The 21,308-nt window shown below is 44.7% G+C and overlaps 1 protein-coding gene across 1 annotated transcript in view; it reads right to left on the bottom strand.

Annotated features, from left to right (window-relative positions):
• Positions 1–21,308, bottom strand: part of LOC115471367 (cadherin-13-like) — a 1,126,129-nt gene that overhangs the window by 679,197 nt on the left and 425,624 nt on the right. Inside the window, exon 5 of the mRNA XM_030205064.1 lies at positions 11,944–12,096. Coding sequence (XP_030060924.1) covers positions 11,944–12,096 — 153 coding nt within the window. The remainder of the gene's footprint in view (positions 1–11,943; positions 12,097–21,308) is intronic.

The raw sequence follows: 21,308 nt of genomic DNA, 5'->3' as shown, positions 1-21,308 counted from the left end.
TAATCAGCCATGTTCAGCAGTTAAAATAGGACTATCTTTAACCACTAAAAAGTTAGCCGGTTAGCACTGAATATTGTCTTAATCGGCTAACTTTTTAGCAGTTGAATAAACTCAGATAAAATGGCGGAAATGGCCCAGCATTGAATATCTGGGTTTAATCCTGGCAGCAAACAGCAAAAGCGCTGCCCGCTAGTGGCGGAATAATCGGGCCCTCAGTGTTTTCCAACAGTCTCCTGGAGGTGCACCTAGCTACTTGGATTTTGAAGATTTCCACAATGAATATGCATGAGACAGACAGGCATAGTTTGGAGACTAGATGTAAGCAAAAATTCTCTCATGTGGAAAACCCAATTAACTAGATGTACATTAAGAAGCAACCACTTACAACAGCCCTATTTAGTTGGTTTAAATGTCTGTTCCCAGATGTGTGCACGAGTGCGCATAAATTATAGTTTTTCTATAATATATGTCTGTACATGTGTGCGCCCCCAAGATCCACTGAAACTCCGCCCATGTGCACGTCCACTGACAAAGCATGCACCATCAAAACATGGGGGGGGGGGGGGGGGTCCAGGAAACAAGAAGGCAGATGATCAGCAGACTCCAAAGTGGAAGACAAAAGAGCAGATCAGTAATAAATTGCAAAGGACTGAAATACAAAACAACTTACGCAGCCGGCTTCTCCTACATAAGCGCACAACTATGGAATGGGCTCCCAAAAGCTGTGAAAACAATCCACGACCACTTGAACCTCAGGAAATCACTAAAAACCTACCTCTTCAAAAAGGCCTACCCCAATGACCCCACGTAACCCTCTTCACCTACCAACACAACATGACTATGATCGAACAGGACAACACGCAATCTTCATCCATTCCGATCCTCCACTTCTACCTCATACGATCACTATACAACTTTGTATTTGTTATCCACCGACTGGGCAAACGCCTTTGACGGTACTATGTAAGCCACATTGAGCCTGCAAATAGGTGGGAAAATGTGGGGTACAAATGCAACAAATAAATAAATAATAGATGTATACAAACTTTATTAATCAATTTGCATATAAAATAATGCCCGGCACAGGCCATGTTTCGCCCAGCAGGCCTGCGTCAGGGGCTACTTACTATGTTGTGGGCGTAGGCTAGCATGGGGCTGTACTGGGTGGGATCGGCCCGTCCAGCTACGTCTATCACTCTGAGGAAGTCCCATAGCCAGTTTACCATTGATTTCTGTGTGCCTTTGTCCCGTGTGTTTGTATTATCTTTTGAGTCTTTTTTCCTGTCCCTCTTTTTCCCTTCTAGCACTTGGAATATGTCGAAGTATTTCCTATTCTTTATCTTTTTCCTAGTGGATTTGGGTACTAGTCTCCATATGTGTGGCAGTGCTACCATTGGAGGGGGGCGGTCCTCCTTGTTAGCTGTCGCTGCCCCTTCTGGGCCCTTTGTTTCATCGCCTTCGTCCGATGATGAGGTGGAGGACGAAGACGATGAATCTGAGCTGCTCTCACTGTCTGAGCTGCTATGCCTGCATCTCTTCTTTCCTTTTCTTTTTCTCTTTTTTGCCTGGTGGGGGCCCTGCCTCCATGTCTGTCGTGTTGCACCCCGCGCTGCTTCCTTCTCTCTCAGTGTGTGTGCCCTGATCGCCCCCATTTGCAGAGCTATTATCTCCGATCCTGCCCGTTCCCACCCTCAAATTGACATTTACATTCTCAAGTCCACATGCCCCACTGGTCGTACCTGCGCTCTCCAGCGGTGGGGCACTGGTCTTAGTAGCAGGCTCCGGCCTGGGGGTAATAGTTGTAGAGCACCCACAACTATGGTTCGGGGTGCCCGGGGCCATTGCGGGGTTCGGGTGATTTGCCGCATTTGGCATTGGCCATGTATGGCTGGGTGGGGGGCCGAATCCTGGCCATGCCCCGAAATAGGAAGGAGGGTATCCCCAGCCATACAGCCATGCTGTTAGCCCGGTACTGTCAGTAGCCTGTGGTGACGACCATACGCCTGCAGAGCCGGGTCTCTGTAGGGACTGGTGGGTCTCCACACTGCTGACTGTGGCTTTCTTCTTGCTTCTTTTCTTCAACACTGGCCTGGCTGCAGCTGCAGGGGCAAGTTATCCTGTCGCTTTTTTGCCTGCTTGTTTTCTTGCCGTTCGCTTCTTCCCTGCTGTCTCGCTCGTGTCGTTCTCTTGCGCCGTTGTCTCCACCTCCTTCTCCGGTGGCGTGCTGGGCGCCTGTTCCACTCCGCTGTCTCGAGTAGTACCTTCGCTTACTGCCTCTGCTTCCGCTTCCATACTGTGCGAGGGGGTGGAGTAGCGGGTGATGTGGACTTCGGCAAGAATTCGTCTGGCCTGCTGATCCGGGGATTCGTGGGCAGCAGGGGGATATGGATCGGAGCTGGTGACGCCCGCAGGTAAGGGTCACTGCCACGCGGTCAGCTGTTGGCCGTTGTACACCAACGTTGTACACAGCTTGCCGTGGCGACTGGAAGAGGTCGGCCCGGCTCTCATCATGGGCTTTTAAGCCCCTCTCTGGCTCCTCCCGATGCCCAGCGGGGAGCCTCTGGCGATAGGGGATGTCCCTTCCCTCGCCTCGCTTGCCCCCCGCTGGGGCTTGGTGGGCATGCCCGTCGGGGCACGGCGCCTTGCATTGATCCTCTCTATATAGCCTTTATTAGATAGTCATATATGTTCCAACAAATGTAGTCAAAATTCCACTGCATCATGGTCTAAAAAACCCAGCCCAGATCTTATATATACGTGACTTATGGTGGACATCTACTGCTATTTACGCCCCTTCTTACCACTGAAAACAAGGCAGCTCTTTTTAGAATTAACCCCTCCCCCCCAACACACCATAGATGAAACACAGCTGCACTTGCTCCCTGAAGTCTATAAACAGATTCACTTGTGATAAAGAATGCAAGGGATACCTTAAGTTTCGAAAGTGTGAATGCCGCGGTCTATAATTTCAAAGAACATTTTAAAAAGCATGCATAAGAAACACACTCTTGTAGCTTTTAACAACATGATGTGCTCTATACCATTAACTTTTAATTAACTCCCATTTTGCCACAATTAAACTCAATTAGAGCAGAATGTCTGACACTGCAATTAGCTGTATATAAACACCCCAGCTGGTGTCACATTGAATTAATGTCCCTTGATGGTGGAATCTCTTTCCAGGGATAATGGACTTGCCACCATGGGATTGTTAATTAGACCTGACACCTCTTGTGAGCTTCTCAACCATCCACCACTTTTAACTCTTTACAGTTTGAATCCCGGTTGTCAACATTTGTGTACCTATAATCCATAATCAATCTCAAGCCCCTCCTGTCTTGAGACTCAGTTCCCATTTCACCCTCCTCAACAAATTAGTTTAAAGCTAGTTTAGTAACGAACAGTCTTCTAGTACAATGAATGTAATTAAAACTGATGTGAAACTAGTTTGAAATGCATATGTGGGACCAGTAGATTGAGGAATGTATTGTGCGTTATTAAAATTGCCAACAGCTGGCCTTTTATTGCAGGTGCAGAAAACCAAAGGTGAATGAGGCTGAACTGTGCTCCTCTAGACAATTTCTGAGCGATCCAAATCAACTAGAGCATCGCAAAAAGTGACGGGAACTTCAGTGGTGGGGAACTGAGGCCAGGGCTAGACAGATTTCTACAGTCTGTGTCCCATATATTCCTGGACTACAACTAACTTATGGGCCTCATGGACTCTATTACCCTCCCCCTCTTTTCCCTCATTCCTCGTAATTCAATACTTGCTGTTCACCTTACAATAATTTGTTTGTTTGTTTACCGGATTGGCGATTGCATTTACGGTCTGATGTTAGCCACATTGAGCCTGCTGGTGGGTGGGAAAATGTGGTTTGTAGCCCTCGAGGACCATGGTTGCCTATCCCCGATCTAAATACAGTTGTGCCTTGCTTACAGAGCAAAGACCTCTAATGTCTGTACAAGGGTACTGCATGGTGATCTTACTATGCAAGTTAAAATGTCCAAAACAGATGAGCTGGATCTGCCCTAGCAAAGTAGTTGTGGGAGGCAATCTCACTTGGAGGAAAATTTGCAATGATACAAAAACCCAGCTTAAAGTTAGTTTTTGTCTATATGCTGCCCTAGGCTAAGTGAGATGACAAAGCTTCAACAGCCAGCTAAACCATTCCCAAGTAAAAACTTTACCAGTAGACTCTCAATTCTTAATCCAACTCTTCTTTAATGTAGCAATCATAGCAAACAAAGAAAATCAACTTACACTTCAGTTGCTTGGAAAGAATTGTTGCCCTTCTGCAAATAGAGTCTGTATCTAGCCATCTCAAAGTCAAGGAGATGGCCAGAACCTCAGCCCAGCTGAAAGGTAAAGCTGCAATACTCAAAAGGAAAGTGTGGATAAACTTGGGGAAATAAACTTGGCCGCTTAGCTGTGCGGCTCTTCCCCTTCTTCCTGTATAGTGGAGCAGTGACAGTGGTGATTGGAGAAGAGGAGCATTTGGTTCAGCCCCACTACAGCTACAGAACCGTTATCTCCGGGCACCATCGCCGAGCTACACCGTTGCGTGGCTGTGTTTTGGCCTGATTGTGCTTGAACCGGCTTTGCTCGGCACCGTGAAGCTCTGCTTACCTCCTTTTCACCCGTTGCGGTCCGCTATGTCATGGAAAAGCTGTCCGTCTTTCCTTGCATCCGGCTCTTCAGACGACCGGCAAAGAGATCGTTTGCGCCGACGCTGCCATGGTGGATGTCGGAAGGCCTGTGCTGCTTGCCGGTCGGCTTTGCTGCTGGACCGGGGGGGGGGGGGGGGTCGTCCTCTACGCAGTCGGCTGTCGGCTTCTGGACATCTGCAGCACGTCGCTGGGGCCCTGTTTCCTCCTGGACCGCCGACTCCAGCTGTTGGTCTTCGCCTGCCTTCTTATCCTGCTGGAGGGATCAGCTTGCCGATCAGCTGTTTTCGACGAGGATCTCGAGTGGCCGGAGGCAGAGATCTGATTATCTACCATAATGTGTCTCAGCGAGTCAAGACCTAATTTTGGACTCCATACTTTCTATTCTTTTTGCTCTCTTCTCTCTGTCTACTTATTTGATTACTTATTTGTTTAATTATTGTATTTGTATTCCACTGGTCTGGCGATCGCCATTCCAGTCTAATAATGTAAGCTACTTTGAGCCCACATCCTGTGGGATAAGGTGGGGTAAAAATGCACTAAATACCTGGGAAAATGGTACTGAATGTTTTTAGTATTATTTATTTATGAATTTTCAAACAATATCACAAGTTAAATATTGGACTCAGAAACAAAGATATATACAAGGAAAAAAAGACAAATCAAGCAGGTAAAATAATACAAAATAATTACTTACACATCTTCCTTAGACCACAATAAATCAATGGGGGAAGTGCAGAAAGTAGGGTGATACAAAGGAAAAATTAAAGCATTAGCTATTGAATCGGCAACAGCATGAACCAAAAATCCCCATTAACTTCAAAATTATCGCCAATCTTAACTAAGTTGAGTAGAACCTTTTACGATCTTCTTTAAGTCTTTAAAGGCATGCAACTGCTCCGGGACACAGGAGACATATTTAAGCCCCAAATATTTAACAAGGTACCCACAAAGATAATCCAAAAAAGCTTTAAATCTTCCTGAGTTTGTCGCGTCACATCTGGATACATCCAAATCCTTTTTCCAAAGAAAAGTTTCTGAGAATTGCAAAAATAGAACTTCAAAACTGAATTCAGGTCTCGTTCAAAGACAAACAAAACAAAAAGAGTATGTCTCTCACAATCCTCAGATAAAGAGGCCTCCAAAACTGCAGAAACATCCAAAGGCTCAGAGATTGTTTCATGACGTAGATTTTTGGAAAATATACAATAAGCTTTATTTATAGGAGGTAAAATTGATAAAGAAAACTCCAAAATGTCCACTAAATATCTTTTGAAAGCTTCTATAGGAGAGGTCCTAGAGACCTTGGAAAATACATAATACACAAATTTAGTCTTCTATTAAAGTTCTCAATAGCTTCAATTCTCTTTTGCAATACCATTTTGTCTTTCACAATATCACTTTTTTAATTCCCAGAGCTTCTTCTTTAAGAGTTGAGATTTGTATAGAGATATACAAACCAGTTCTTAGTGGAATCCAAAGAAAAATTGTCTATTTTACTCACAAGAGCAGCAACGTCCCTCACAGACTTCTCCACGGTTCCACTCAACTTCTGGAGAGTGACCCATATGCACTCCAGAGACATCACCACCGGAGCTCTCGCTAGGTCTGGAGGCACCAACCCACTCCAAAGGATCTCAGGAACATCGCTGGTTCACTCAACAATCTCACCCTGTCCTGGGGACAACTCTCATATTAGTGACGCTTGAGAGACTCCAGAGATTGCCTGTTCACCGGTCAGCCACGTTGGAGGATTGAGAATCAGAGGGGAGTAAAACATCTGACCCCAATACAGAGAGGTCTCCCACTCCCCACAAAGCCAAGTCCACCACTCTGGAATGAATGGGGTTCTGTATAGCATAGTGGTCTATAGTTTGCTGTACCAGTGAGGAGGTCTTCACGACGAGGAGGTGGGGGGGAGAGTGCCATCCTGGCAATCCCCTTTCTTTTGGTATGAGACATATCCCTGAGAAAAACAAGCAAGAACAGCAAGCACAGACACGTTCAGCTGGCAGAGTTCACGCTGCCATCTTGCTGGTAAACGGTAATGAATTTTGATGGAATCACTGTAGAATAGTAGGGATCAGCCCCTAGAAGAGCTGCTGATCATAAAGGCATGCTAGGAAAACTGGTCTCTCTAAATGCCGCAAGCAAACCAAACCACCACGAGAGTGGAGTAGGAGGAGTAGGCTCTTCAACAACACCAGTAGGCGACGTGGGTGAGGAACAATCTCTTTACTGAAATATACACTCGATTCGGCACAGCCGTGTTTTGGCGCAAAAAGCGCCTTCCTCAGGAGTCTTGTGATATATAGATATCCCAATAATAAGCACAAAAAGAATGAACTTCACGGAAGTGTTTTTGAATACGCTGAGCTGTTTTTCCTGCATTGGCAGTGGATTACCGTTGTAGCAGATGCCTTGTTTTCATTCTTTTTGTGCTTAATATTGGTATATCTATATATCACAAGACCCCTGAAGAGATTGTTCCTCACCTACCTCTCTAAATGCTCCCAGGGGCAAAGAGGGAGGACTGGCCCTAGCTCAGAATTAAGAGCCAATAGGGAAAGCTCACAAGGAGTCAATCACAGGATACTGCAAGGGAGCAGACAGGCTGCGGCCCTGGTTTGTCCTGCAAGGTGGGATGGGCTAGAGAGTTAAGAGAAACACGTAGAAAACAATAAACAGTCCGCATATTTTAGAAGCCCATAGCTACACGTTTTCCTGCATTGTGGTCTGAAGAACATTGTTCCACCATTGACCCCTGAGGCAGGTGTAGACATGCCGAAACACGGCCTGTGTCAGGTCGATCTATTCAAGGACTCTCATCAGTCCCAGTTCTCGAAGGCCCATCTGTGCTTTTTTACTTTGTTGCTGTTTTCCTTGTGTATTTTGGAACCCTCTCTTTTGCTTCCTTCTAAAGAGCCAAGTCAACATTGAACGAGATTGAATCTTAGGGATTACCATCTGTCTAGTGACCTGGGATTGCCTCAAGGGAACGAGAGTTAATGATTGGTTAAACTTTGCCTGTTGCTAAACGTTCCTGTTGATTTTGCTATTAATAAAGTTCACCGTTTATTAAAAGCAACCTGTGGAATGAGAGCGTTTTGGGGTTGTTTTTTTTTTCCTGGACTGCATTAAGCTGAAAAAGGTGGTAGCAAAACCCTCCAAACTACCAGAATTTAACCCAGCCACGATCTACTTTTTATGGACCCTGGTCCGGGTGCCTGACCAAAGAGCTTAGCTGGTAACCAGGGCTGGGTAAACAGAAGCAGGGTTACAATGGGAAAAAAATAGAAGCCTAATTTAACATTTCTTGGCATTGAAAGACTCTAGGATGCGTACTGAAAAAAGAAAACAGATTTGAAACAGAAGGTTTTCATCAAGAAGGGATCTGTAAAACAAAACCCATAAACACAGTTTGCCATTTCTTGTTTACACATAGCTCCAGGCAAGATGTCACTGTCAAATCACCAAATTTGAATTTTTTATTTTCAGTGTGTATCCATGTGTGATATATATATTTCCTTATATAATTAGACTTTGCCTCTTTAGTCATTAAAAACAGAAGATGAAACAAAAATTTGACAACACTATAAGGATGACATTCACGTCAACATTTATCTAAATTCCTGGTGTCATTTCGCTGTAGATATATTTACAGAAAAGCTTTTATCAACCTTAGAAATACAGAAAAATAAGAAGATTTCAACACAACAGGTAATTGCATGTTATCTTTGCTTGGAAGATTTTTTTTTGTGCCATAACAACTACCATCTAGTCAATATTCACCCAATGGCAGTCAGCAATTTTTAAACGCTGACCACTGCAGGCAGAATTAGCCCTGGATAGTCAATGCCAGGCTATATTCGGTCACTAGCATTGATTATCTGGGGCTATTTCAGCATATGGAAGCTGCTGGAATTTATGAGGGTCCTCCACGATGTTCAGCCAGGACCCACACTTATGCGGCCCTGACTGAATATTGGCAGGGACCCACACAAATACAAACAGGTTCCCTCATCCACTCCGATACCCCTCCCTCTTTCCCACTACTTCTACTACTTAACATTTCTAGAGCGCTACTAGGGTTACGCAGCGCTGTCCAAATTAACAATAAGCCCCAGAACAGGCCCCCAAGCCCCTCTTTCCAACCCTGGCTGTCTAGTACAGTCCAACAGGCAGGAGCAATGCTCACTCGCTCTTGACCATGGTCTCGGCTGCCTTCAATATTGTGGCTGTGACCTTTCACCGCAGTCTCATGGTTCCACAAGACTAAGTTGAAAGGTCACAATCGGTATATTGGATTCCACCATGGCCATGGGCAGGAGTGAGTGGGCATCGCTCCTATCCTAACTGCCCCTGCAGGACCACCAATGCTTGAGGTAGGTTTAGGAGCGTATGGGAAGGAGGGCTGTCTGCATGGAGAAGCAGTGACGTAGCTAAGTGGGGCCGGGGGGCCTGGGCCCCCTAGATTTGGCCCTGGACCCCCCTGCCGATGACCCTCTCGACCCCCCCCCCTCCCGCCGTCGCCTGCCTTTGCTGGCGGGGAACCCCAACCCCCGCCAGCCGAGGACCCCAACCCCCGCCAGCGAAGGTAGACGACGGCGGGTTGGCGGCGGGAGGGGGGAGTCAAGAGGGTCGGCGGCAGGGGGAGGGGGGAAAGTTGGCGGGCGGTGTCGGCAATGGCAGGGGGGGGTCGGCAGCACCGGGGGGGGGGGGGGGCTAAAATGTGCCCCCTCACATCGGGCTCTGGACCCCCCTTCCACCGAAGTCTGGCTACGCCCCTGTGGAGAAGGTTGGGGGGGGGCATGGGAAGGAAGCCTGGGGTGAGGGAGAGGTACGAGAATGAAGCCCAGAAATGTTTTGTTTGTGTCATCTCATGTGGGAGAGAAGCCCTTGAACAAAATGAGAATCCCTCCAAACAACATCATACAAAACAATTTTGGGTGCCCACCCCCTAATATATAGCAGGAACAGCCATTTTACAAAGAAAGGTGTTCAAAAAAAGAGCAGCATTTACATGGAATAGCCTGATGGCATTTACTCATATAACTTCTACACAACTGCATTCCCAAGGACAGCCAAGCTGCAACAACAACAACACTTTTGGATTTTTGAGGTGCTTTGAAATGCCAGAAAGGTAAACACAATTTCCTCCTTAATCACTCAGCAGCTAGTTAACCATTTTGTGTGCCTGGGAGCAGATGTAAATGCTAATGGGGAAATATTTGGAGACATATGTACATTACATCATAGAAAATACAGGTATACCTTTCATTTTCACCCAAACCACACCCAGAACTTTCCCCATTCAAAACTACAGGTATACTTGTGCACAGGGGTGTGCTGGTAAATTTTTAACAACAGGCTCTGTCTCCGGACGTAGCCAGCTCTGCAGTTGGAAGGGCCAGGGGTGGCCGGGGGGGGGGGGGGGGGGGCAACACTTGCCTCTCTCTCCTCCCTCCCTTCGTGCGGGCACGCTAGGCATACCTTTGCTGGCAGCCAATAAATGGACTGCCACCACTCCCAATGTCGTGCTCTGAGCAGCATGCTGAAACTTCTCACAAATGCTGGAGAAGTCCCAGCCTGCAGTTCAGAGCTGGAAACAAGGAGCGGGGAGCAGCAGCAGTCTATTTACTTGGCTGGCAGGGCTCAGCATCCCCACCAGCAAAGTAAAAGAGAATTCAGCAGGGGGCCCAAGCCCACATTTTGGAAGCCAGTTGTTAAAGTAGCCATGGAGGGCCCTACTTTAACAACCGGCTCCCAAAATTCTTAAAAACTTAACAACCGGCTCTTGCGAGCCTGTGAGAGCCTGCTCCAGCACACCACTGCTTGTGCAGGTAGCAGCTTTTCTACATTGCTACATTGCTACATACATATGTACAGTCAATTAAATGTGCAAAAGGCTCCCAACCATTCTAAACTGATTAATGTAGTTAGCACTTACATGGTGCCTGGTAGTGATTCTGAAATACAGATGGCTGAGACCCTCTCGACCCCCCTCCCGACGCCAACCCGCCGTCACCTACCTTTGCTGGCGAGGGACCCCAACCCCCACTAGCCGAGGTCCTCTTCTTCCCGCCCAAGGCTTCCTTCTGTTTCTGACGTCCTGCATGTACACGTCAGACTACTACTACTACTACTTAACATTTCTAAAGCGCTACTAAGGTTACGCAGCGCTGTACAATTTAACATAGAAGGACAGTCCCTGCTCAAAGAGCTTAAGGAAGCCTTTTGCGGGAAGAAGAGGACCTCGGCTGGCGGGGGTTGGGGTCCCCCGCCAGCAAAAGCAGGCGACGTCGGGTTGGCGGTGGGAGGGGGGGGTCGAGAGGGTCGTCGGCAGAGGGGTCCAGGGCCAAAACTATGGGGGCCCAGGCCCCCCTGGCCCCACATAGCTACGCCACTGGCCTGGATATGCAGAGGGGCAGCAGCAGCGGTCCTGGGGGGCCCCAGCAGCAGCGGTCATGGGGGGGGGGGCACATGGGCCCAGCTCAGTTTCTCGGCAGCCCTGCAGAGAGCTGGATTGGAATGATCATAAAAGGAGGACAAGAAGTTTCAGAAGGGGAGGGAGAGAGGGCTGGAGTTATGATAGGAAGAGAAAAGGCAGGGAAAAGGGATGAGAGAGGAGGAAGAGAGATTAAAAAAGAGTCAGTGGAGTGTTAAGTGAAGAAGTTGATGAGAGCAGGTAGAACAGGGAGAAGAAAGGGCACAGGGAAGAGAAGTCAAGTAGAGAGGGATTTGGGGCAGATGGAGAAGTGGGAAGGGGGTGGGCAAGGGCAGGAGATATTCCAGTAGAAAAACTCTTTTGACCACAAATGTTTTGTGGTGGGTGTCAGAGAGTTAGCACATAAACAGCTTGGATATATCCCAACTTGACCAACTGTCTGAGCATTTGTTTGGCTTCCACTTGAGTACAAAACACAACCATTTTGTCCTTGACTTTCCGAGCCAGTATTATAGCAGCAGCGATTACAATAATCACCCACAAACAGCTAGACTGGCTCCCAGCCCAAAATATTACAATTACAGAAGCAAAATTCGGTCTTGTACAGTGCTTTCATATAAACTATAATCTCAAAACACTCTGAAGACGTGAAAAGCGGCGCCGGGCACTGACAAAATACAAGAATGAAAGAACGGTGCTCAGCACCAGCTGCTTAAAAGGAACAGGTGTTCTTCGGCATGGATTTCCATTAGCAGTCCTTCTAATAACAATCATGAGAGCGAACCGCATGAACACTGCCAGCTCTCTCTCTCTCTCTGCCCACTTACATAGTATTTTGCAGCTGCTTCTCTGTCAAGGGATCGTGTCACCAGTACTTCTCCGGTGTTCTCGTTGATTCTGAAAATTCCCTTGGGGTCCTGATCCACTCCCTTCCCAGTCAGTCGAAATTTTAACCCTTCCGTTTTATCGCTGGTTAAAACCTGTGAAATGAAATGGACACAGTTTCAGGAGATTAGGAGTCCAGCAGGAGGAAGAGCGTAAACAACTTTAGATAAAGGAATTACATTGTGCAACAAAAGTCAACTGGTTATTACGAGACGACCTAGATGCAAATAGCTCAGGGAACTGTACTCTGATGTAGCTTTCTCGTACGTTACCTATGACCAGGGATCCAATATTGACTGGAAACGTAACTCCCGTTTCTAAAGCAGTGGCGTACATTGGTATTCTGAAAAGCTGACAGTCTCAGTGGGCTCCTCAGGCAAACAGAGATAAATTGACTTGCCCGTGGCCAAAAGGAGTGTCAGTAACGGAATATAAACTCCAATTTTCATGGCTCTCAGCCCAATGCTTCAGTTACTGTGCCGCTCTTCCTTGTAGAGCAATACCAGTGTCTCCTCAAACTAACATCATAGAGGGTAATTTTATAAGGTTGCCAAGGCTGGAAGTTCAGGTAAGCACCTACTTTCAGGATATTTTCTCAAGATACATTGTTGACTCTCCAAACCTGCAAACATTTACACCTGCTTCAGAGCAGATGTAGAGACGTATGCAGGTGAAATGTTTCAATTTGATTGTAAGTGTTTAATAACAATGTAACAGGGGTGGACTGAGAGTGGTCTGTGACCCCTGCCTGGCCGCTGCTTGACACACCCCCTACCGCCACGCTGCTGCTCCAACTACCGCCACAGCCGCCACCCCCACTGCCCCAGTCCTACCTGAAGGACCCTGGTGGTATAGTGGTCTCTGCGGGTAGTGGTGGTGGTGGGGAGGGGGGGGAAGTATGTTCTTTCCTGTCCAATGCACTGATGCTTTTCCCCGGCATGCCGGTGCCACCATGTTTTCAAAATGGCGGCTGACATTTCCCGCAGTAGTGTCTCGGGTCTCGACAGTCTCGCAAGACGTCTGCAGGGAGTCTTGGCCACCATTTTTAAAGTACAGTGGTGCCAGACAGGGGGAATAGCAGTGGCACAATGGGCAGGAAAGAACATGTCCCCCCCCCACCCCCCCGCAGAGACCACTAGATCACCAGCGGCGTGCCTTTAAAGGTAGGACCGGGGAGGGCTATAGGGTGTGGCGGGCATCTGGGCAGAGCCTCTGCGTCCCCTAGAGTCTCTGGGCCCTCGGGCACTGCTCGGTTGCCCGAATTGTCAGTCTACCCCTGCAATGTAACAAATGTTTCAATCTGATTGTAAATGCTTAATAACAATGTAAAGCAAAGAGAGGGAGCAAAGTACAAACCAAAGTCGAAAGAACAAAAAACAAGAAGTACCAGGGGCCTTCAAAAAAAGGGGAACACCTTTATATTCATATATTTTGTTGAAAACAATCCTTAAATGGACCCGGCACGGTCCGTGTTTCGGCGCGCATCGCCTGTGTCAGGAGTTACAAAGCGTAGCATTCAATACATATGCTTGAAGCGATGTGTCTCACCGTCGTGTTATCCCTTCTCGCACGATTGAACAAAGAGAACTCCTTGAGTTGCAATGTAACAAATGTTTCAATCTGATTGTAAATGTTTAATAACAATGTAACCCATTTATCTGTAAGCCACATTGAACCGAAACTTGTTTTTGGATAATTGTGGGATATAAGGATGAAAAAAAGAAAATAAATAAATAAATAAATATGCATTGTGGATGCAGTTTTATAAACCGTGCACAAGCTCCACCCACACTACACTTCCAAAAATGCCTAAATGCAGGTTACATCAAAGTATCTATCTTCTTATCACCACCTGTACATTTATGTGCATAACGCACAGGGTAATTTAATAAGAGGTTTGAAGGCCCATTTTACAAAAGAAATGTGAGATGGGAGTTCATTAGTACTGCAAGACTACCACTAGGGGTCGCTGGCAGCGAACAGCTCATTTGCATGCGATTTCCTTCATGCTTGCCTGTTCCTTTCCGAATTGCTAAGGGATCGGGAAGGGAAAGGCTTTTTTGTTCAGTTAGTGCATCAGTTAGTCCACTGCAGTGCCCCCTAGGGTGCCCGGTTGATGTCCTGGCATGTCAGGGGGACCAGTGCACTACGAAGGCTGGCTCGTCCCATGACCAAATGAGTTGGATTTGGTTGTTTTTGAGATGGGCGTCCTCGGTTTTCATTATCGCCGAAAACCGGGGATTACCATCTCTAAGGTCGACCTAAATGTTGAGATTTAGGCGTCCCCGACCGTATTATCGAAACGAAAAATGGACGCCCATCTTGTTTCGATAATACGGGTTTCCCCGCCCCTTCGCGGGGACGTCCTGTGAGGACGACCTCAGGAAAACTTGGGCGCCCCATTCAATTATGCCCCTCCACACGTTACGGACGCAAGTGTGAGCCCCATCCATGCTCTTCTCAGACTCCACCCATGTGTACACCCTTCTGTCAAATACATGCTATGTAAGATATGTTTACACAATAGTGCTTAGATATAATTTTGGAATTTGCACACATACGTACACACGTGTCCATTTGTGCTACCGACAACTGACCACTAGGAACTGGACTGCAGTGATATGTGCAAGGCAAACATTTTTTTTGGGAGGGGGGGGGGGGTAGTTAGACCATTCTGGATGTTTTGTCAGTTTGTTTCCTACATTCATTTTAATAAAACATTCTAACATACATTATGATTTTTTAATGTGTGCTAATTGATGTATCCTATGAATTAAAACATGTTAATGTGCATTAAATCAATTTAGTGCTCACTAAAGGGCCCTTTTACTAAGCTGTGTAAGTGTCTATGCGTACCCAATGTGTGCCAAAATGGAGTTACCACACGGCTACTGTGTGGCTCTTGCGGGAATTTCATTTTTGCTGCGTGGTCGAAAAATAATTTTTACTTTTGGCCACGCTTATCGGACGCACGCGCCAAGTAGCATTTGGCACACCTAGGTCATTACTGCTCGGTTACTGCGCAAGACTTTCCCGCTAGGTCAATGGCTGGCGGTAAGGTCTCAGACCCAAAATGGAAACACGTCCATTTTCTGCAAAAATTTTCAAAAGGCCTTTTTTATAGGTGCGCTGAAAAATGATTCTGCACATGCCTACACTACTGCAGGCCATTTTTCAGCACCCCTTAACAAAAGGACCCCTAAGTTTTTAAGGTACACTACCGAATGGACACCCCTACTTGATTACAGCCACCAACTCATTTCACATAGACCAAGCAACAGCTGACAGACTGGAATGATCTTTAGTCAATCTTGACAAAAATTGGATTCAAACTGGTGACTCAGAGGTGAAGCCATATGGGATGTCCCACTCTAGTCCAGAAATGTGACACAAACATGATATATTGTATTTCTCTATAGAGATAGAAAAAAAAAAGATACCTGTATTTATCATGACTCTTGAGGCTTGGTAACTTGAGACCTCAATATCATGCAGTATAACCTTGGCACATCAACCACCCAAAGTCTCGATTAATTCTATGAAGTCTCTTTTATTGACTAAATCACAGATAATTTACTCACGGACAGATGTTCAAAGGTGCTGCTTCAGGTTACAGAGACTCCTTGAGCTGAGGGTTGCTGGGGTTGGAGATCTGAAGAGAGGTAGCGATATTGCAGGGGAGGGAAGGATAGTTGAGCAGGCAGAAACAGTTCAAAGTTGGGTGACTGGAATGTGCAATATCTCATTAGAGAGGAGATATATTTAGGGTAAAAATCCAGGTTCGTTACAGGGAGTTTGAGCAGGACAGAGCTGTCTGACATAGGATGATGCACGCTCCATGTCCCTGGCTAGATGGTGAAAGAAAGCCTGCTGGCTGAAAGGACAAAGAGGAGGTGGGGCTTCACACGGGCTCAGGGAGGAGCAGACAGAAGCCAATGGGAACAGAGCCTGCCATCGGGTAGCAAGGGGTGATCCTAGAAGACGGTTCTCGATTGGAGGGAGAGGTCACACCTGGCTGACCTCCCAGGACAGGGATAGTGAGAATGACCAGGAAATGATAGCAGGAAGAAAAAAGGAGCCAAGCTTGGCAGAGAGAGAGAGAGGAGATCTGTGCAGCCTCGCAACCAGTAGTAATAGTTCTTACACAGCCAAGCAAGAGTGGTTGCACTGCCTGTGAACTACATTACCCACAGTGCATTGCTCAAGTAGCTTTGCAGTGAGAAACTGCAGCAATGATAGTCCTTAGAACTGGGAATAACAGTAAAGGTATTGCACACATTTCAGGATCACGTTATGAACTAGTGCAAGGCTGTCGGGGGACAGAGCAGTATTTAAATCTATTCACGACTGTAAGTGTATTATTTCTGACTGTTCAAGCTGATTTATCACGATTAAAGTTTAATTTTATACCTTTTTATTTCGCATCACGAAAATGAACTTTTCTTCACCTGGATATCTAACCCATTCTGTCATCTCCATCTTAACTATGTATTTCTCTATTCCGCAATTGGTGATCACCATTACGGAACAATGTAAGCCACATTGAGCCTGCAAATAGGTGGGAAAATGTGGGATACAAATGCTACAAATAAATAAATAAATAAATACTTGTATTTGCCATAATCATCATCTTCATTACCAGAATGTGACTCAATCACATGATGGTATTAAGAAGCACAGCTCTTCCTAAACTTAATAATTCCTGCTAAGAGCTAATATGATTTGCAGCCAAGAAAGCATCCAGGCTCCAGAGAGGATTATAAAATTAATCTATCATTTAAAGGGGCAAAAAAAAAAATACTTTCCAATTCATTTATTTCCTCTGCTCAGCCTTGTTGGATTATTTGTAGTAAATAATTAGCAGATTTTAGTACACACAGCTTCAGCTTTAGAAATGTTAATTTCTTTCTTCATCTCTCTCTCATTCACCCCTGAATAATTCACTGCTGAGTCACTTTAAAGTTGAAGTAACAAAACATCTGTTTACTCACAGTTTGTAGTTAGATTATAATCAGACAGGCTTTTATATACATATTACTATACATTTGTATTATCAGCTCCTTCCATGTGCTTAGATGGTAATGGATGCTCACACCACCATAGATCCTCTCAGGTTAGGAGAGATCATGAGCTCCATGTGCTCCATGTGCTGTGTGTGCTGTGTCTAACCCCCACAGGAAGTTACATAGCTATGTGACCTCTCTAAGTAATTCACATCAGAGGTCACAGAGTAATCACAGAGAAATAATAGGTGACAGGCAATGCATGTAAAATACAATTACATTCCAACAAACCCCTTCTCATGCATAACTGTCATGCAATTATTTATTCATACAAAGTCCAAGCTTTATACGCAGATTCACAAAATGTTCTCTGGGTAACGGTTTGGTCATGATGTCAGCTGTCATCTCACTGGTGTGACAATAGTGTAGACTGATGACCCCTTCTTTCGCCAACTCTCGCACGTTGTGGTATTTCGTTGCGATGTGCTTGGTGCGTGACTGAACCTTGTCATTCTGTGACAGTCGGATGCAGCTCTGATTATCTTCCATTAACTGGATTGGTCTCTTTTCAGCTATTCCAAAATCCAGCAAAAGTTTTTCAATCCACATCAGTTCTCTGCACGCTTCCGATACGGCCACGTATTCAGCTTCTGTAGAAGACAAACTCACAATACTTTGTTTATGACTGGCCCATGAAATTTGTACATTTCCATACATAAACACATATCCACTTGTGGATTTATAATCAGAATGATCCCCTGCCCAATCTGAATCACAGTAACATATTAGTTTTGGATTACTATTGGCTGAAATCTTTAATTTACAATCAATGGTACCCTTTAAATACCTTACCATCCTTTTAACTGCAGTCCAATCTGATTTGGTAGGTGAGCTGACCCTTCTGCTCAAAATTCCTACTGCATTTGCTATATCAGCCCTGTATGTGGTAGCTAGATATATAAGCTTACCTATGGCTGATCTATATTGGATGTTATCTGGTAAAGGTTCTCTTACTGTTTCATCCTTCAGAAAATCAGTGATCATGGGAGTGCTTACAACTTGGGCATCTTGCATACCTAAACTTTCAATAAGCTCATTTATTTTCTGCTTCTGGCTTAGAAGATAAGAACCATCATTTTGTTTCTCAATTTCTATACCAAGATAGTATGACACATTACCAAGTTCTTTTATCTCAACATTGTGGTTTAAACACTTTACAATGTCCTTGTACTCTTGCTCACTTTTGCTTGCAATGAGCAGATCATCAACAAAAGCTAAAATGTATGCATATTGTCCATTTGTGCACCTAGTGTACAAACATTTATCTGCTTCACCTTGCTTAAATCCTAAATTTGTCAATATTTCATGCAATTTTTCATTCCAACATTTTGCACTTTGCTTTAATCCATAAAGACCTTTGTTTAATTTACACACTAGCTGTCTTTGTTTTGTATTTATGAAACCTGTTGGCTGTTCCATGTACAAGTCTTCAGTTATATCTCCGTGAAGAAATGCTGTTTTCACATCAATGTGGTTGACTTGCATGCCTTTTGAGACTGCAATGCTCAGAAGTGTTCTGATTGTCGTGTGTTTCACTACAGGTGCAAACACTTCATCAAAATCTTCTCCATATTTTTGAAGATATCCCTTTGCCACTAATCTGGCTTTATACCTTTCCACTTTTCCTTGTGCATTCCTTTTTAACTTGAATACCCATTTGCATCCTATAGCTTTCTTGCCAGGAGGTAATTTTGTAAGAATCCAAGTATTATTTTTATCCAATGCATCAATTTCTTCTTGTGCAGCTTTATGCCATTCAGCAGCTTCTTCTGCTGGCATTTTCTCAATCTCATCCCATGTTAAGGGCTCTTGAGCTTCTGCTGACTTTGTTAGGTAAGACAGTCTTGGGGGTGGAACACCTTTGTTTTCCCTGGATGAGCGTCTGACAACAGGTTGGTCTGACCTTTCCGCATCCTCTAAATCTGAGAGTTCTTCTCCAATTGATTCCCCTTCTCCAACTGTACTGTCTTCTTCAATGATCCTTTCTGTGTCTGTTTCCTCTGCCTGTTCCTCGTTAGAAACAGATGAGTTGCTTTCAGACATCTGCCTTGGTATGGCATTTATATACACTGGCATGTCTATTATGGTTCTAGTTTCATATTCTGGATGATAAGGCTCATCTGGGATAATCCAGCCTTTATCAACCCTTTTGTTTTCATCAAAATATGTAACATGTCTTATGCCAACAATGCCAGTTTTCAGATTCAAAATTCTATATCCTTTGTGTCCTGGAGCATAGCCAACTAAAATGCCCCTTTCTGTTGTGGAATCCAGCTTATGCCTTCTTTGCTTTGGTACATGAGCATATGCTGTACTTCCAAATGTTCTTATGTGTGACAGGTTTGGCTTCCTACCATGCCATGTCTCATGTGGTGTGCGCTCAGCGCCTTTAGTTGGCATTCTGTTTTGTAGGTACACTGCTGTGAGAATGGCTTCCCCCCATAGTCTTTTAGGGAGATTGCTATCTGACAGCATACATCTGGTCATTTCCACAAGTGACCTAAATTTTCTCTCTGCAACAGAATTTTGCTCTGGTGTATAAGCTACTGTTGTGATATGCTGAATGCCTTCTTGTTCTAGAAATGTGCGCATGCTTTGTGAAGTGAACTCACCACCATTGTCGGTCTGAAGAACCTTTGGTTTTCTTTCAAATTTATTGCTCACCATGGCTACGTATTTCTTCAGCATGTCTGTGACTTGACTTTTTTCTTTCAGCAAATAGGCCACACAATATCTAGAGAAATCATCCAAGAATATTAGCACAAATCTGTTATTTCCCAATGATGGGATATTAAACGGTCCACATAAGTCACTGTGTATTAAGTCCAGCACTTTATTACTCCTATTTCCTTTGTATGCAGGAAATGAGGGTCTCACACCTTTTTGAGTAACACAGTCTATGCATTTCTCCATTTTACCAGCATTTGCACTTATCTGAATGCCGGTGGCCAGTTGCTTACTGTAAAGATCCTGGATCACCTTAGAATCACGATGTCCCAGGCGGCGATGCCAGATTTCCAGACTACATTTACCATCATTCTTCCTTACTTGCGCCATATGTGAGGCTTCACCTGAAATGCTCAGTTTATAAACATCATTATGCATAAAAGCTTCAGCATACACTTCATCATTTTTAGAGATTGTGCACTTACTGTTTTCAAAATGAATCGCAAATCCCTTCTTATCTAATGTAGATACACTAAGCATATTGCAAACTGCTTGGGGAATATACAAGACATCACTTACAGGAATTTCTTTAACTTCATTAGACACTTTGCATTTTAAGAATCCAATACCTTTTGCTTGGATCTTAGCAGTCCCTGCGTTTGCAGTTTTAAGAATACCTTCCTCTGGACACATTTCCTGAAAGAAATCCTTACAATTGGTTAAATGGCATGTGCTCCCCGAATCCAAAATCCAAGTACTTTCATTTGAATTATTATTTACCATAGTCAAAGATTTTTCTGCCATTAGAAAGCCCTTGTGTTTATCTTTGTCCTTCATACATTTCCTGGTTTGAAAATTCTTTAGTTCCATTGGCTTAGGTGAGCTAGAGGGAGTGTTTTGTGTTTCCTTACACCATTTAGATACATGTCCCTCCTTTCCACATGAGTAGCAAATCAGCTTGCCCTTGGGTGGAGTTTTCCCATAGCTCCGCCTTCCTCTGTTCTTTGCCAAGAAATTTGTTTCATTTCTCTCTGACTGACTTTGAGAACACATCTCCTCAGAATCATTTATTATGCATTCCTGCCTTAGTTTTGATGTTGCCTGCTCAAAAGATTGCCCTTCAATGGCCTCATTTACAGACCTAAAAACATCAAACTTCTTTGATAGTGAGGTAAAAAGAAATGCTCTTTTCAATGCATCACACATGGGAATTCCTGAAAGTTCTAGCTTTTGAAATGAAGACATAAGATGCATAATGTGATCATTACATTTACTTTTATCCCTTAATTTGGTTTCATTCAACTCTGCCAACCAAATTGGTTGCTGCTTTGCATATGTAGTTGCATACATAGTTCTCAGTTTATATAAAATGTCCTTTGGTGTATCTTTTCCCTCCACTAATATGGCTTGTTTCTCTGAGAGAGCTTCCAAAAGCATGCACTTCACATAATAGTTTGCATTGTCCCATTCAGCCATATTTTCAGCTGTTCTGTCTTGGTCTAAGCATATATTTAATCTTTTTGCTCGAAGGAGACATATGAATCTTAATTCCCACTGCCGATAATTAAACTCAGTTA

This window comes from Microcaecilia unicolor, chromosome 5 (genome assembly GCF_901765095.1).
Source record: "Microcaecilia unicolor chromosome 5, aMicUni1.1, whole genome shotgun sequence".
Lineage (NCBI taxonomy): Eukaryota > Metazoa > Chordata > Amphibia > Gymnophiona > Siphonopidae > Microcaecilia > Microcaecilia unicolor.
This window is presented reverse-complemented; position numbering and strand designations above follow the sequence as displayed.